The sequence below is a fragment of the Nannospalax galili genome, unplaced genomic scaffold (genome assembly GCF_000622305.1).
Source record: "Nannospalax galili isolate Female #2095 unplaced genomic scaffold, S.galili_v1.0 scaffold777, whole genome shotgun sequence".
NCBI classification, from domain to species: Eukaryota; Metazoa; Chordata; class Mammalia; order Rodentia; family Spalacidae; genus Nannospalax; species Nannospalax galili.
In genome coordinates, this window is record NW_008341810.1 from 5,433,421 (window position 1) to 5,445,856 (window position 12,436).

Genomic DNA, 12,436 nt, shown 5'->3' on the forward strand with positions numbered 1-12,436 from the left:
CGGCCCGGCCTCGGGCCGCCTTCCTCGGCGCCGCTGGGCTGCGCTGCTGGTGCTCGGGCTGCTGATGGCAGGGGCGGCGGACGGATGCGACCTGGTGCCCCGGCAACTCCGCGGGCCGCGGGCGGCAGGCTCTGCTGGAGCGGCCGCGTCTTCTCAGGCTGCGGGCGAGCGCCCGGCGCTCCTGACAGGTGAGGCCGGTGGAGTGTCGGGCGGGCTTGGGGGGCGGGGAAACCCCGCCTGGCAGGATCCCCGGACTCCGCGGTCCCCGCAGTCCAGGCGCCCCGCCGCTTCGCCTCACTTCGGACGCCTTCCTTACCACCCTGACACCCCGCCCTCGGCTGAGCCTCCGGACGGCGTTGGCTTCCCCGCCCTTCAGTGGGGTTCTGCGATCTTCCGAGCTGAGCAATGCAGTGGTTTCTGTTTCGTGCAGCCGAAGAGCCACTTAGGGTCTGCAGGGTCCCAGGCTGCATTTCCCCCTTTCTTCTAAAGCTGCTGGAGAAAGTATTCACCAGCAGTAGCAGTAGCAGTAGTAGCAGCAGTAGTAGCAGCAGCAGCACTGCGGTATCCTGGTCGGCCTCTGCTGCCTGAGAGCCCCGCTGAGCGCAGCGTCTCGGGGGAGCTGCTAAAGAGGATTCTTGGAGAGCCGCTGCACCTAGTGGCATTCGTGGTTCCGTATTAATAGGAAGAAACGTCCAAGTCTCATGCATATTTTTTAAGGGGTAGTAGGCCGTGTTAAGGGATGGAAAGCATTTGTTGTTGGGAGATCATCACTGGGTTACAAAAGGTGTAGAAAGCTCGGCAGGTAACCAGAAACACCTAAAATTTACCAAGTGCAGGATATTTGTGACGTGTTATTTGAGCAGCACGGTTCTGATGGACTGCACCAACATCTTTTTAATACAGAACGTTCTAGGACTTAATGAAAAGTTGCAAATGTGTTTGGTAAGGTTAAGTAGAAAATTGTATGTTTTAAAAGTCTTCGTTGTCTTATATAACTGATCTGGTGTGGTTTAAGCAATGATGTAAAGGTCCTGAAAAGATTTCCAGGGGAGAAGTGGAGGAGCTAAAGTAACTCTTATTTTTTAAGTACTGCGTTTATTTCTAAAGTAGATCTGTAGTTTTCTGCAGGAATAACAAGGTTAAAGAGGAAAAAGGAAAGAGGAATAAGATGACCCATCATTAATTTAACTTAAGTGATAGCCCAGCAGGCGCCTGGAAGTTGCTAACAGCTGCTCTGGGAAGTGCTCAGGAGATAGAGTCTTTAGATCTAAGCAGCTATTCTCCGAGTTCTGTGACAGACTGTTTCCTGTCTGCCCTAGGGAGAAGGAGGATGTTGGTCAACTTGGTCAGGCACTTTGGAAGTTTAGGGTGTAGACTATGCAGAGCAGTGTATTTAACATGCGCAGAAACATCAAACCTGTGGAATGGAACTGAAACAGTAAACCTGTGGCTGGCCAATATGGATAAAAGATTATAGAATAAACAGTGTTAGGAACATAGTCATGTGAGTGATACCGGATGGTTTTAGGCTCAAGGAGTTACTATTTCCAAGTAAAAATGTAGCAAATAGCGCAGTAAAGCATAGTGATAGACCAGCTAACTAGGACTATGGGTTGAGGGTTTAATGCCTCCTGTGAGACTGGAACAGAGCTGCTTTGTCTTCTAGGAGATATAGGAGTGTAGTTCTTTTGGGGAGCAGAAATGCTTGATTAATAAGTAATTGCATAGTGATCTAGAATTTTGGCATTTATTGACTATTTTATACATGTGTATATTACATTGTGTTCATCATATTAAGAAAATAACCTCAGATGGAATTTTAATAAGCTACAATCCTTTATGTTTCTCTGTGGTTATTTATGACACTGGGAAAGGAAAGGTGATTCTTACTGGGAAAGATCAGATATATCACACAAAATGAGTTTGTGTTGTAGTGCTTTAAAATAAGTGTACTAAAATAATGTTACTCCTAGAATTATTTCTGTTGATTTTAATTTTTTCCTTTTGTTAGAATATTAATTTTAAGAAGTGAAACATTTCCACCTAAGTTTCAGATCATAAAAGCTACACAGTGTCCAAGTTGAATGCAGTAATTTTAATACGTTTATGTAAATATACTCAGTAGGCCTGGTGTTTTGGGAAATGTAGATTGAAAACCACTCATGAAAATTAGAACATATTACAATATTAGAAAATATTTTAAGTGGCTTTAAATTCTATGACCTCTATAGGACACTTTCTCACATTTTAGGTTGTGTGAGTAGTTTTTTATGATTTCAGTTTTTATGTTAAGCCCAGAACACAGACTGATAGTGTTATTTTACACTTTAGGAAGCGGAACCATAACATAAAATACAGCCATGGTATATTCTAGATAGTGTTAATGGATGGATGTGGACCTGAGCATCAGTAAAGAGACAACTATACTTTATGTGGATCTTGAAAAGAGCAAATTTTTGAAAGAATTCTGAGAATCGTTCTCTCTGGCTCCCGATTATCATCATTTAGCTGTCAGTGTTCTCAATAGCTTTGTAAAATAACAGCCAACTCACTTTTTATTCTTCTCTCCAGATTAGTATTTTTGTTGCGCAGTGTTACAAACTTCTTAAGAATTTGCCTCTTTTTAATAGAAGTCTGGAAAGCATTCTTTTTTACTGAAACTTGCCTCCTAAGGGTTTCACTTTAGTGTATTTAAAGAATAAATTGCCTTTAAATCTGGCTTGTGCTTAGTTTTAAGCAAGAAAAGTGTTCTTACAGAGACAGGCAGTGACATTATCAAAATAAACAGACCCATTGTCATAATGAATATGGGATCATAATTTCTTTCTCTTTCCATATTAACTTTTCATAATCCAGTAGAACCAATATTTATCATAATAAAATTTTAAATTGTGTAGATTATAATAGTAGAATTTTATATTGGGTATACTTATTTTTTTGTTGTTAAAAGAAGTAATTTAAATGATTGATGTTTACAAATTAGGGGGCTAAAGAGATGACTCAACAGTTAAGGACATACACTGCTCTTGCAGAGGACACAAATTTGATTCCCAGCACCTACATTAGGTGGCTCCCAACTACCTGTAACTCCAGCTCCAGGCAGATCCATACCTCTGGCCTCTGAGGGCACCTGTGCTGACACGCACAAACCCACACACAGACACATACTTAAAGAATAACAAGGTAGGGATTTGTGACTAGAAGTTGACTGATTATATTCCAAACCATACTTTAATGGTTCAAAATACTGCTTTTTAAAATTTTTACCTAACAGAGTGTCAAAGGCTTGACTCCAGTGGGGAGCGCCTGAGCTTCATTTAAGTATTGATATAATAGTTCTAAAAAACGTGGAAAAGCAGAGCTCTCTCTCTTCTCTTTCTGTCTCTAGCTCTGTCTCTCTCAATCTTGTGTGCGCATGCAAAACAAGTCTTTACTCAGTAAATATAGAGTAATTGAACGCTAATTATTTTTATATGTAGCTAATTGCCTCAGAATTTTAAAGTTAGCTTTAAAAATTTATTCTGTAATTTTTAATAAAGTAACATTCTTTAGTGTTTATGTAAAGATTCTTAAGTAAAATACTATTTTACTAATTTGGTACATTATTGGGAATATAAATGAACATTTTAAAATATGTGTGTTAGATGTATCAAAATCTCAACAAAGCTAGCCGTGGCAGCATACACCTTTAATCACAGCACTGGGAAGGCAAAGGCAAGGAGAGCTATATAATGAGTTCTAGGCCAGTCAGGTTGCATAGTGAGACCCTGTCTCAAAACAACAACAAAACATCAGAAACCTAAAATATTCTTAGCTCAAAGTATAATATATTTAGAAGGGCTATATTCTCCAGAAATGTTAAAACTACGTGTGTTGTAAGGCTTTCACTAATTTAGATGGGAATAGCTTAAGTTATTCTTTTTCAAAAAAACCCCCCAAAACAGTAAGCTAAACGTTTAATGCTCTTACCTTGCATTCCTAAGGTTTATCAGGTAGATGTTACCTCACTTGGCAGGAGTATAGTACATGAGTGTTGCTTTGAGTCATACTCAACACTAGATTTGCTCTGCATACGCTGCTGTTTGCCCTGGGACAGCAGAATGTGATTTCCTGAAGCCTGCTGAAGCTCCTCTGCATTCTTCCCCATTCTGTCATTACTAGACATTTCTTCAGCTGGCTATTCTTGCACCTGTGTTGCATTCTAGCCATAGGACTAAAGAGCCTGCTTATATCCATTTCACTCAATCTGTTCTGAATGTTTGAAGATGAGCAGTAATCTCATTTGTTTAGCAACATACCATCTCTTGCTTCCCTTCCGAGTATATCAGGAACTGTTGATCATTGTTGGATCTCAGCTTGGGAGAGCTCAAAAGGGCCAGTGGGAAATGTGGGTTTAAGATTTAACTTACTTTTTTTTAAAAAAAAAAAATTTTATTTAGTATTTTTTTAATTTTATTTTATGAGTGTTATGCCTGCATGTAGGTAAGTGCACCCGTGTTGTGCAGTGCCCGTGGGGGACAGAAGAGGCTGTTGGATCCCTTGGAACTGGAGTTATGGACAGTTGTTAGCTGCCATGTGGGTGCTGGGATTCAAACCTGGGTCTTCTGCAAGAACAGTCAGTGTTCTTAACCACTGAGCATACAAAAAGAAAGACACATACAGAGGTAATTTGCTAGTGACTTAATTTGTGGGTGGGTGAATTCTAATGTTTTGTATTAATTTAGACTTTGCTCTGGAGTAACTGTATCCAGCATCTTGGATATTGGGGTAATCATTGTTAATATGATGTTAGTACTTTCAAAAGTAATGTTTGGAGCTATACATTTATGTATATGGTAGGTAAGTATAAAGTGATTAAGCTTATATTAAATTAGCAACTAGTAATGATTAGCATGCTACTTTTGATATTCATTGGTGTTTCGACCTTGTTAGGAACTAACTAGGAGATTATTTCTGACTTGATAAGTTTCTTCAACTAAGCAGTTACTAAGCACATGTAAGATACAGCAAACTAGGAATGAGAAAGAATACAAATAAAAGTAGGATGTGAATCTGCCCCCGGGCAACTCATAGAAGCACAGGTTAGGTAGTAACAGGAACATAACTAAACTTGTTTTGGGTGTCAGTACTGTGCTAAGTACTTTCTATACATCAGTGATTTGGGATCTGGACTAAATGTGTTAGATAACTACTTCTACCTCTATAAGACATGAGAAAATGGGTTCAGAATGATTTCAGATAACTTACCTGTTACACATTAGATGTTGAAATCCAAAGCTTTGATTTTTTTTTTAAACTTATATGTTGTATATAACCTTACTTATAAAACTGAACAAAATGAGACACATTGATTAGCATACTGTTGGAGTGCTGAGTGTTGGGGAAAGGAAGAGACTGCTGTAGGGTACTGGGGGCATATAGGATTTGAGGTAGACCCTGTATGTAGACTTAATGTGGAGGTGGATGAAAGGGCTAAGAGGAGGTGTATAGAAGAATAAGCTGCAAGTAACTTGCCTCCAGAGTTGTGCTTGGAGTGTATGTAGAGCAGTAGGAAGTAAAAGCAGAAAGGGCCCAGATTACCCAGTGTGTTCCCTAGTATTTGATGTGATAGAAGTGTCAGCCCATCTGAAACTGAGCTTCTTAGCCATGTGCTAGGAATATGGGAAGCCACAGAAAAGATTCAGCAACATTTCTATTAACCGAGAAGTATTAAGAATTTAATTGAGAAATTAAAGCATTTAAAAAATACTGTATGTGCACAGATTCTGGAGAATGTAAAGACATTTTGAATATCCTGAGAGTTTTGTTCATAAACTCTTAAAATTCTCAATCTGTTACCTGTTGTTAAGGGGTGAGAGGCACTGTGGGATTGAAGCTGAGAATGACGTGGTGACCTCTGTGTTTGAGAGAGCTAATGCTGTGTGGCTGGAAGAGAGTGGCCGATGGTCAGAAGGCAGTTAGGGGCAGTGTAGAAGTAGCAGTCTTGAGAGTATCGGCCATGGCTACGAAAAGGCTTAGAAGAAACTTTGATAAAATTTGCTTTATTCTTAGGTTAGAAAAGAGTTTGTGGGATGATTTAAATTAGCATAAGCCTTTGCACAATTGAAGAAGAAGCATGGTGTCTCATATCACTTCAAAATTAGGTAAATGGTATGCAATTGGACTTAGATGAGAATTTGTAAAGTTGGTAGCAACAGCAAAAGTCACACATATATTTGCCAGTTGTTTGATGAGTAAAACCGAAACACTAGTAGCCAAAGACAATATATTTACATAAGATGCTTACATGAAGCCTTTCTTCTACCAAGTTTTAATATGTGTTTTTTCTGTAGTAAAGAATAACTGTTTCCAGATTGAGCTAATATAATGTATCACCATGGATTCTCACATCTAGGAATCTCCAGTCCCCCATGAACAACAGACTCTTGAGTACTGTCCTATAGTTTCTTACAATATTAACTTCTGAATTTCCTGTGAATTTCAAGCTGGATCTGTAGGTGATAATTTCTAATGCCAAATGAAGGGGGCTGTTCTTTTTCCTTGTCCAGCTAGATCTTCATCTTAATGGGTATTTTACACTCAGTCTTTGACATTTTTCTAGTCTTACTTTCAGTAAACATCTTCCTTGACTGGTTTCTTTGTTGCTGATTTTAAGGATGCTTAGATCCTAAATCATAGTTCTCAATCTTGTGTTCTTCTAGCTGAACATTTCCTCCTCAGAGAACTTCATTACTAGGAAAGTACTGTTGGGATAGGGAACCTCAAGCCAATGATTGATTGGACTTTTGGCTTCATTTCATTTGGCCCTTGAAGTGCAACTGCACAACCATCATGGCTGCTGCCACCACCTTTTCTTTCTCCTAGGCTTCATTGGTCATACAGTTTTAAGTGAGATAACTTTAGCTTTAAGGGTGTTTAATAGTGACTATTCATGATTTTTTGTTTTTTCTTAAAGATGGGGTAACTCTCTTCCTGCTTTCCAGCTTTCTCCACAGGCCTGTCCTAGTTTGTTCTTCATTGCTGTGACAAAATACTCTGACCACTACCAACTTGGGGAGGAAAGGGTTTATTTAGCTTACATATCCCAGGTCACAGTTCATCCAGGAGCCCAAGGTAGGAGGAACTCAGGGCAGGAACCTGAGGCAGGAGCTGGAGCACAGGCCATGGAGGAACGCTGCTTACTGGCTTGCTACCCTGGCTCCTGCTCAGCCTTCTTTCTTATGCAACACAGGCCCACCTGCCCAGGGATGGCGCCACCCACAGTGGGCTGGGCCCTCCCACACCACTCAACAATCAAGAAGGTGCCCCATGGACATGGCCACAGTCCAGTCCAATAAAGCCAATTCCCTCAACTGAGGCTCCCTCAACCCAGGTGTGTCAAGTTGACACTAAAGCTATCCAGCACACCTGGGGAGCCCAAGCCTGACAAGAGCAGTTCATTTGGACAGGCATTCTACACAGGCCTGTGTCTGAGTATTTCTCCTTATATATGTGAGCTTTAGATCTTGGCCTCTGTGAAACTTACTGTTTTTTCTCTAGTTGTTTTCACATTCTCTGGCTCTCTGTTTGATCTTTACTTGTCATTGTGTTAGTGAAACTCTTCAGAAACTTACTGAATTAAGTGGTGGAATTTAATCTAAAAAATATAAGTTGGCACCTTATGTGATTACTGAATATTAAACAGCCTCAGGGAAAAAATTCCTGGAATAATGACAGTGATTTACATTTGATAAGTGATTTAATAAGTACAAACAGGTTTTTAATGCTCACTTGAATTTTTTGTTACATCTCTAACAAGGACTCACTATGCAGCTTAGAACAGTCTTTTTTCTTTTTCTGTTGTGTTTTTCTTTAGACTGGTCTTGAACTGCAGATTCTCTTTCAGTTGTCCTGCTTTGCCCTCTCCATTGCTGGGATTATAGGCCTGTGTGACCATGCCCAGTCCTACTTGAGGTTTTGATCTGATAGTGATAGTTTAATGCTTAGATGAGTGTTTTTGCACTCCTCCCTTTTACTACTGTATTCCTTTCCTTTTTTAAAAAGATCTGATGTTGAATAATGAAATCATCTTGATCCCCTTCTTTACTCTTTCTCTCTACCTATAAACTTCTGCCTTTCCCTTTAATGATGTGTAAGGTTCTCTGCTTCCCCACTGGCTTGACTGTGATCATCTTGAGCTCTGCTTTGCCACACATATTCATATACCTTTTTTCTTGGAGTGAATTAAAAACACATCTTTTTAAACTGCAGTTATAGGTACCTTGTGCTGTTTGGGATTTGTCTTTGTAAATTGGTTTCTGATGCGCATTCAGGTTTTAAGTCTGTCAGAATAGATCTGAGAAAGGACTAAAGGGTATTAAAGTGAAAAGCCAGTTTTTGGTATGTGTGTTCATATACTTTAAAATATTTAGTTACTGTTTGGTTGTAGCCATGACTTGAGGAACTGGGTGTATAACGGTGTTGCAGTTGATTTAGGAAAAATTTTTGTAGGAGTAATACAAACCTGAAACTTGACAGGATGTGTATTTGTATAATATAAGAAAGCACATACTTTGTAGTTTATCTGTTTGTGTTATTACAGTTACTACTGTTTAGAGATACCTGCACTTTCATGTTCCTTTTCAGTATTATTCAGAATAGCCAAGATGTGGAAATAAATATCTGTTGATCTGTTGATACACACACACAACACACACATACACACACACACACCTGTGCATGCAAGTGCACATATACACATAAGCACACATCTGTGCACACACATACAGAGAATAAATGACAATGTCACTTGAGATCCTTCTGTGATCTAAATAATAGCCTGAGACTTACTGCAGCTGTGGTTACTTGCACAGTATCAAGCAAGTACAAGTTCCAGCACGGATGGGGAGACCCCTAGGTGAGGAGCTATAGGCAGTTAATGGTGGCTAGGGGATAGTTACTTTTCTTTGGGATGTGGCTACTGGTAGGTATACTGAAAAGAAGTGGATGATCCCATACCCATGTACATATGGACAGCACTAATTGAACACAGTGGGATATTAAAGAAGACGAGGACATGAAGTTTGGAGGGGGGACGTGTTAGGTGGAAGTCTGGGGAGAGTTGGAGAGGAGAAATGGGTGGATATGATCATAATGCATTATGAAATTCTCCAAGAATAAATGGAAAAACCCATAGAACTATGAAGCTATATATAGATAGTAAAATCAAGAAGTACTGTGTATTTTTAAAGAAATTAGTTGTCTCTTTAGCATGTCATTTGGCACTTTTTTTTTTTTTTTTTGTGGTGCTGGGGGTGGAACCCAGGGTGTTGCACATGGAATGCAAGCACTCTACCACTGAGCCACAGTTCCTCTGTCCACCTTTGTTATTTTACGTAACTGAAAATCTTAAAACATTTTGCAGCCAAATGCTAGTGATAAAAATCCATATACAGGGGCTGGACAGATGACTCAGCAGTTACAAACACTGGCTGTTCTTGCAGAATACGGGTTTGAATCTCAGTACCCACATGGCAGCTAACAACTGTCTGTAACTCCAATTCCAGGGGATCCAACAGCCTCTTCTGTCCTCCATGGGCATTGCATGACACAACGGGTGCACTTACCTACATGCAGGCAATACACATAAAAAAAAAATCCATATATATATTCATGTATATTTAATAATAACCTGAGGGAATGACTTTATATTTTGGAGTTGGAGATTGGTCCTGAGGTCCTTGCCAATGCTAAGCACCTATTCATAGAGCAATTTTAAATGTGAAATGAATGAATACTTGGATGCCAAGTGTATTACAGGCTTATGGGAAGTGTTTGGACACTGATGAGTAGGATTATAAGACCCTTGCTCCTCAGTGTTTGTGCTAATATTTCAGTTGGGGAAATAAATAATATTTAAGTTTATGAGATGTACCTATTAAGGAACAAGAGAACACGTGATAGAAAATAAAGTGGATAATGTGGGGTGTGGGCACCTGCTAATTTAGGTAGGCTGGTTAGGGAATGCTTCTGAAAAGGTCACATTTATATTAAAAAAATGTGTGTGTGTGTGTGTGTGTGTGTGTGTGTGTGTGTGTGTGTATGTGTGTAGGTCAGAGAACAACTTGTGGATTCTAGGGATTGATCTGAAGTTGTTGGGATTGTTGGCTTGCGTCTTTACTGCTGAGCCATCTGGCTGTCCCAAAGGTCACATTTTTAAGATTTTTAATTTCAATATTATGAGAGAGAGAGAGAGAGAGAGAGAGTGAGTTTGTGCATGTGTGTTCAGTACAATGGAGGCCAGAAGAAGGCATTTGATCCCCTGGTACTGGATTTACAGGTGCCTGTGGACTGCAGAGTATGGGTACTAGGAACTGAACTTGGGTTCTCTGTATGTTCTCTTAACTGCTGAGCCATTGCTCTAGCTCCCTCAAGGTCACATTTTAAAAGATGGTTTCTGAAGGATGAGTTTCTGAAGAGTTGGGGATAGAATTCCAAGAGATCCTGAAGCACAAATGCATTTTAATCATTTGAAGTAAAAGGATAACATTTTGGGAAGGAGCGATAGGTCAGTAAAGTGCTTGCTTTGCAAGCATGAAGGCATGATTCTGATCCTACCATCAGTGTAAAAAGCTGGGCATGGTGACATGTGTCTATAATCCCAGTGCTGTAGAGGTAGAGACAGGCAGATCCCTGGAGCTCATTGGCCAGCCAGCCTAGTTGAATTTGTGAACTCCAAGTTCAGTGAGAGAACGTGTCTTAAAAAATAAGGTGGAGGCTCACTTCCCTCTGCTTCCCGCTGGCCTCTCTCCCTGTAAGTCGATCGTGCCCTCTGTGACTTGACTCCCCCAGACTCATTCACCTTCCCATCTCCCCCGCCTGTCTCTCCTCCGAGCCTGGATTCTGTCCCATTCCTTGTCTTGGCACCCCAGATACCAGGGAAACCACCACTGCTTCCTGATCCTTTGCATCCAGACCAACCCAGTTCCTTTTTGCGGTCCCCTGGAGCCCTCTGGACCTGGTCCTGCCCTCACCTCCCTCTGCTTCCCTGGGCTGCATGGCCCACCAGCCTGTTTCCTGGAAGCTGGGACTGAGCTCTTGGTCTGGGGCTACCACTGCTTCCTTATCCCTTGCATCCAGACGGACCCAGTTCCTTCTTGAGATCCCCAGGAGCCCTCTGGGCCTGATCCTGCCCTCACCTCCCTCTGCTTCCCTGGGCCTACACAATCCGCAAGCCTCATTCCTGGATGCCAGGGCTGAACTTTCGGCTTCCTGATCCTTTGTATCGAGACCAACCCAGTTCCTCTCTTCCCACCCCCATCTCCCTTTGCATCTCTGAGTGTCATGGCCACCAGCTGCTCGAGACCAGCATCTTTTCTGGGCCCTACTCCCAGGCCAGTCCAACTCCCAAATTCCTGAGGCCAAAACCTTTCCTGGAGGGATCCAGATCTTAGGAGAAAGCCTGAGAGCATATGATCCTCATCTGACTTGGGCCTCTGTGGGAACTCCTGAAGACAAAAGCAGTCTGGCCACTCCAGTATAAAATCAAAAGAGAGAACTGGAGGCTTAGATGAACCAGTTTTTCATGCCCCAAAAGTAAACCACAAAAAGTTTACAAAAAGAAGCATACCTAAACTTGAAGACTTGAGTCTCACACAAGAATCAAAACCTACAAAAGAATTTCACATGTCAAAATCACAGAGAAAAAATAATAACATGAAAAACCAAAATAACTTATCCCCACCAAATATCAACAGTCCTCTAGAGGAGTATGATGAGAACCCCCTAGACAAAATGCAGGACATGGAACTCAAAAGAACAATTATAAACATGATAAAAGAATTCAGTGAATTTAAAGAACACAAAGAAATGAAAGAACTGAAGGAAGATAGGGATAAACTTCTGAATGAATTCAGAAAAGATCTAGAAATATTGAAGATTTCTCAGGCTGAAATGAAGAAGTGAAACAATTAGTAAGCCAATTAGAAACGACAGGAGAAAGTCTCACAAATAGGATGAATGAAATGGAAAATAGAATATCAAGACTGGAAGATAAAGTGGGCAAACTAGACCACTCAAGCAAAGATTATGAAAAATTTAAGAAAGCACAAGAATGGAGTATGCAGGAATTGTGTGACACCATAAAAAGACCAAACTTATGAATCATAGGCATACAGGAAGAAGAATCCCAGGATAATAGCATGGATGAGATCTTCAACAGAATTGTAGAAGAAAATTTCCCGAAATTAAAGACATGCCTGAACAAATACAAGAAGCATATAGAACACCAAACAGACAGGACAGGAAAAGAAACTCTCCATGGCACATCATAGTAAAAACACTAAGTGTACATAACAAAGAGACAATACTGAAAGCTGAAAAAGAGAAACAGCAAGTCACATATAAGGGAAAACTCATTAGGATTACAGCTGACTTTTCAGTGCAAACTATGAAAGCC

General features: G+C 40.6%; 1 protein-coding gene across 1 annotated transcript in view; it reads left to right on the top strand.

Moving 5' to 3' along the window:
• The window catches only part of Stim2 (stromal interaction molecule 2), a 178,007-nt gene that overhangs the window by 427 nt on the left and 165,144 nt on the right, over positions 1–12,436 (top strand). Inside the window, 1 exon segment of the mRNA XM_029565545.1 lies at positions 1–188. This exon segment is cut by the window's left edge and continues 63 nt beyond it. Coding sequence (XP_029421405.1) covers positions 1–188 — 188 coding nt within the window.